Source organism: Chrysochloris asiatica, unplaced genomic scaffold (genome assembly GCF_000296735.1).
Source record: "Chrysochloris asiatica unplaced genomic scaffold, ChrAsi1.0 scaffold00215, whole genome shotgun sequence".
Taxonomy (NCBI): domain Eukaryota; kingdom Metazoa; phylum Chordata; class Mammalia; order Afrosoricida; family Chrysochloridae; genus Chrysochloris; species Chrysochloris asiatica.
Genome location: NW_006408733.1, coordinates 4091296 through 4097468, shown reverse-complemented (window position 1 = coordinate 4097468; position 6173 = coordinate 4091296). Strand labels below are relative to the sequence as shown.

The 6173-nt window shown below is 37.6% G+C and overlaps 1 protein-coding gene across 1 annotated transcript in view; it reads right to left on the bottom strand.

The window, feature by feature from the left end:
• LOC102832054 (uncharacterized protein DDB_G0271670-like) overlaps positions 1 to 6173 on the bottom strand; it is a 130196-nt gene that overhangs the window by 117696 nt on the left and 6327 nt on the right. The window contains exon 4 of the mRNA XM_006872947.1: positions 1281 to 1418. Coding sequence (XP_006873009.1) covers positions 1281 to 1418 — 138 coding nt within the window. The remainder of the gene's footprint in view (positions 1 to 1280; positions 1419 to 6173) is intronic.

The following is a 6173-nucleotide window of genomic DNA, read 5'->3' as shown; positions in this document are numbered from 1 at the left end:
GCTCCGTAAAACCAGGATGGTGAGACTTTGTCATTTATACTTTGGATATATTATCAGGAGGGTCTGTATATTGATATCCTTGGAGAAGGATATCATGATTGGAAAAGTGGAGGATCATCAAAAAAGATGAAGACCTCCAATAAGATGGATTGGCACAGTGGCAGCAGCAATGGACTCAAGCTTAACAACGATTGTGAGGATGGCCCTGGTTTTGTTCTGTTGTGCATACTGTCACTATGAGTTGGAACCCACTTGACAGCTCCTAAGAACAACAACTGATTGTCATTGAATTAGTTCCAACTCACAGTGACCCTGTAAAGAATTTCTGAGGAGATGAACCACTGATCTTGTGGTTAGCAGCCCAGTGCTTATCCTACAGCGCCTCACCAGGACTCTGGTACAGCATCTTTGAAAAGTTAAACATTTGGGATATCTTTAATTTCCACTTCACAGGGATCTCCCTGTGATGATCCTGCTAAAATAATTTTCTTGCAGCTGTTAATCACAAGGTGGGACATTTAAACCCATCAGTGGCTCCATGGGAAAAAGAGAGGCTTTCTGCCCTTATAAAAGGTTTACAGTCTCTGAATCCCTATGGAGCAGTTCTACTCTGAATCAGGGTAGCTATAAGCCGAAAATGACTTGATGGCAATGTTGTTTGTTTGTTTGTTTCTGTTTTAGCATCCTTTGGTCCAGAAATACTGATTCAACAAATCCCAAAGAATAAACCTCCAGGCTCCTACTGAGTAGGGAAGATACAGATGCTACATCTCTGTTTGAACAAATCTTCTGATGGGTATTTAGTACAGTGAAAATGTGAGTTTTTGAATACCACAGTAAAACCTGGTTTGTTTCTGAGGTTGTTCCTTGTTGATTTAAGACTCAGCTTCCTCAGGTCTGCTGCCTTCTACCTTTCCTAAGTTTATACTTTCTCCTTTTCTATTGTCTTTGCCGTTATAGGTTTATGTTTTTTTTTTAAAAACAACAATAAACAATTTTCTGCCATTGCATAAAGAAGTGGAATGACATGTGTTCAATCTGTCATCACTAATGGGAAGCTCTGATGTACATATTCATTACATGTAAAGGCTAATAGCATTTCATCATCCTTTCCTAAGCTGAGGGCTTTTGCTCTAAAGTCCTATGTGACTAAGCATGAAAACAGAGTGAGTAGCAGCAGCAGAGAAGTATGTCTTCTCAAAAGGAACATTCATTCATATTTATAGACAAAGAAACAGTTTTTACAGTGAAGCAATTTAAGGTTAATATTATTTTCTCACCTAAATAACCTGGCCCTCTGAACAGTTCAGGTGATGGGAAGCTACTTAAACTCTCTTCAAAACTGTTGCATTCTGTATAAGAGTCTGTGATTGAATGACTCAGAAGAGAACTGGAACTATCATGCTGAAAACTTAGTCCTGTAGAATTAACAGATAGACAAAAAAGGTAAGATGTTTCAATAGAAAACACTCAAACTCTAAGAATTCAAATTTGTAGAAATATAGATGTAGATATATACTAAGAATGTAAAATTGCTTCCACATTTAATTTTAATTACAGAAAATAATCTGTTTATGTTGATAAAAGATATCATAAACCTCTTTGTGAATATTTTTTTTCTTAAAATGTCCTGACCCAGTTTTGAGGCCCTAACTGGAGGTTAGTCAGTTCCCCTTCTTAAACAGCTGATTAAGTCTAACCTCCAACCACTGGTCTCATCAGGTTCTCACACTCCTGGGCTACTATGTACCCACTCTAATTGCCTTGGAGCCAGGTACCCAACACCTACGGACAGCACCTATGCTCACCCTCTCCCTAGAGTCTATGAAATTATTCAAAACGCCCAATTCCCAGGAAGCCTTCAAAACCTAATTAACCCCATCCTGCTTGCCTAACTAATATAGCCGTCTCCTATATTCCAGGTTGTTGCTAGCTGTACTCAAACACTTCTTCCGCACCCCCGTGAAGCAGGCAAGCTGTGTTCTCCCCAGAGAACTGTGAAAACTTTAACTTTCATAGTTTCTCTCTTGATCTGCCTTGGCCTTACCCTTATCGTACCTCACCTAAGGTAATAAGAGTTTCAACACTCTCCCATTGTTTTTTCAAGTTTTAGTTTTACAACTTAGCCCTTCTCCACTTTTGTTCAGTTGTGATTCTTGACATAGAAATACAAGTTTTATATACTAGTAACACACTGAACTGACTCCACGGCACTTAACAACAACACACTAATTAAAGATAACTAGCTGAGGAGAGGAAAGGATGACTCTACACATTCCATTTGAAAAGTAACAAGCTTAATGATAGACAAACAGATCAAAGGGACTGACTAGAGAGCCCAGAAATTTGTGGAAAAATAGAATGAACAGATAATGGAATTTTTCCATGAGCTTCTTAATAACTAATTTTTGATCATGATATAATTTTTGACCAGTGGAGAGAGGATGGTATTTTCAACAAAATGTACTAGAATAACCGACTGAATATCCATATGCTAAGGGAAAAAAAAAAAGGAATTTGCATTTATATTTACCTTGCATAATATTTAAAAACTAACTCTGAATGGGCGGTGGACCTAAATGGAAATCCTAAAACTATAAAAAACTGAAATGAATATGTATAAAATATATATGTATATATATTTTATAAAATCCTGCTGGTGTGGTGCTGTAGGATAAGCACTCAATCAAAAGTCGGTTCAGACTGCTAGGTTGGCAGTTCAATCTCACCAGGCATTCCACAGAAATGGTATACAGGGTTGCTATGAGTCGGAACCAACTCGATGGGGCTTAACAACAATAATAATAATACTCAAATGGGAGTGCATCGGCGTGCCATACGGTAAGCACAGGACTGCTAACCACAAGGTCAGCAGTTTGAGGTCAAGAGTCGCTCTGTGCGAGACAGATGAGACTTTCTGCTCCCTCAGAGAAGATTTAAAGACTCAGAATCCCTACAAGGTGTTACTATGAGTCAGAACTGATGTGACAGCACTTAAAACAGCAACATACGTATTTGCATATTCATCTCAAAACCCAAATACAGGCATACCTTTTTATATTTTGCCTCACTTTACTCACTTCATAGACACTGCATTTTTTTATAAATTGTTACGTTTATGGAAATTCTGCACTGAGCAAGTCCATCAGTGCCATTTTACCAACAGTATGTACTCATTTTGTGTCTCAGTGTTACATTTTGATAATTCACATAATATTTCAAACTTGTTCATAATGCGTTGGCACACTTAACAAAGTATAGTGTAAACACAACTTTTTTTTTATATGTACTAGGAAACCAAAATATTTATTATAATATTCACTGCACTACAGAGGTCTAGAACTGAACCTCTAATAGCTCCAAGATATGCCTGCCATAAGAAAACAAACATCTCAATTTTTAAAATTGGCAAAACAGTTGAATAGAAAAGTTTCCAGTTTTAGAGGCTTTCAAGTCATTCCTGTAAGACTACATCAGAATGAAGACCTTTGCAATAAGTAATAGAGATGGATTTTTTGTTGTTGTTGTGATGTGCCATGCAGTTGGTTCCGACTCAGAGCGACCCTACACAGGGTTTCTGAGGCTGTTAATCTTTATGGGAGCAGAATGCCTCATCTTTCTCCCGCAGAACAGCTGGTAGTTCAATTCTTCTATGATCTTCCTTATTCACTGTCCAACTTTCGCATGCATATGAGGTTATTGAAAATACCATGGCTTGGGTTAGGCCCATGTTAGTCCTCAAGCTGACATCTTTGCTCTTCAACACTTTAAAAAGGTCTTGTGCAGCAGATTTGCCTAATCCAATACACTGTTTGCTTTCTTGACTGCTGCTTCCATAAGCGTCGATGGTTGATACAAGAAGGAAGTCTTTGACAACGTCAATCTTTTCTCCGTTGATAAGAATGTTGTTTATTGGTCCAGTGGTAAGGGTTTTTGTTTTCTTTACATTGAGATGCAATCCATACTAAAGGCTGTGGTTTTTTATCTTTATCAGTAAGTATTTTAAGTCATCTTTATTTTCAGCAATCAAGGTTGTATTATTTGCATATTGCAGGTTGTTAATGAGTCTTCCTCCAATCCTGATGCCATGTTATTCTTCATTTAACCCAGCTTCTCATAATATTTGCTCAGTATGCAGGTTGAATAAGTATTGTTAAAGAATACAACCCTATTGCACACCATTCCTAATTTTAAACCATTCAGTATTCCCGTGTTCTTGTCAAACAACTGCCTCTTGGTCTGTGTACAGGTTCCTCATGAGCACAATTAAGTGTTCAGGAGTACTCATACTTCGTAACATTGTCCACAGCCATGATCTACACAATTGAAAGCCTCTGTACAGTTAATAAAGCACAGGTAAACATCTTTCTGATGCTCTCTGCTATCAGCCAAGATCTATCTGACGTCAGCAGTGATATTCCTCATTCCACAGCCTCTTCTGAATCTGGCTTGAACCTCTGGAAGTTCTCTGTCAATGTATGCTCACAGCCATTTCTGCATTACCTTTAATAAAACTTTACTTGCATGGGATATCAAGATATTGTCTGATGATTTCCACAGTCTGTTGGGTAACCTCTCTTTGGAATGGGCACAAATATGGATCACTTCCAATTAGTTGGCCAGATAGTTGACTTCCAAATTTCTTGGCATTGATGAGTGAGTGCCTCCAGTGCCACCTCATTTTCTTGAAAGATTTCAATTTGTATTCCATCAATTCCCAGTGCCTTGTTATTGCCAATGACCTGATGCACCCTGGACTTCTTGCTTCAGGATCACTGGCTCTTGATCACATGCTACCTCTTGAAATGGTTGAACATTGACCATTTCCTTTTGGCACAGTAACTCTGTGTATTCCTTCCATCTTCTTTTGATGCTTTCTGCATCATTCAATAATTTGCCCAGAGAGTCCTTCAATAACGAAAAGTTGAGACTTGAATTTTTTCTTTTGTTCCCCCAGCTTGAGAAACGCTGATCAACATGTTCTTTCCTTTTGGTTTTCAAACTCCAGACCTTTGCATATTTTGTTGTAATATTTGACTTTGTCTTCATGAGCTGACCTTTGAAATTTTCTGTTCAGCTCTTATACCTCCTCGTTTCTTCCATTTGCTTTAGCATCTCTACACTAGAGAACAAGTTTCAGTCTCTTCTGACACCCATTTTGATCTTTTTCTTCTTCCGTGTCTTCTTAATGACTTTTTGCTTTCTTCCTGTATGATGTTCTTGATGTCATCCAACAACTCTTCTGGTCTTTGGTCTATAGTGTCTGATGTAAATTCAGGTAGGATGTATTTAAGGTCATATTTTGACTCTCGTGGACTTGGTTTCATTTTCTTCAGCTTTAGTCTGAATTTGCATATAATCAATTGATGGAGATAGAGCACGGTATTATAAGTTGAGGAGAATTTTAAGTTTAGGAAGAAAAAGGAAGACTATATTTAGTCAGCATTATTAAACACTACTGACATGACTCTGAAACTTGCTCTCCAGTATAGAGAGGCTGAAGTGACTGGAAAAATTAGGAAGTAAAAGACCTTGATAGAACATTTAAAGGGCAGCTCAAGAAGACAAAGTATTATAATGAAATGTTCAAAGACCTAGAGTTAGAAAACATAAAGGGAAGAACATACTCAGCATTTCTCAAGCTAAAAGAACTGAAGAAAATATTCAAGCCTTGACTTCCAATACTGAAGGATTCGATATGCAAAATATTGAATAACGCAGAAAGATCAAAAGAAAATGGAAGGTATGAACAGATTACTGTACCAAAAAGAAATGGTTGGTGTGCAACAATTTCAAGAGGTAGCATGTGATCAAGAACCAGTGATAATGAAGGAAAAACTCTGAGCTGTAATCAAAATATTGGCAAAAAACTAACTTATTCTACACCAAGAAATTTGGAAGACAGCTACCTAGCCAACTGATTGGAAGAGATCCATATTTGTGCCCACATCAAAGAGAGGTGATCCAATGGAATGTGGAAATAACAGAATATTAATTATAATTATTACATTCAAGGAAAATTTTGCTGAAGATAATTTAAAAATGGCTGCAACCGTACATTGCCAGGGAACTGACAGAAACTCTAGCCAAATTCAGAAGATGTGGAATGAGAGATACCATTGCTGACATCAGATGAATCGTGCCTAAAAGCACAGACAACTAGAAAGATGTTT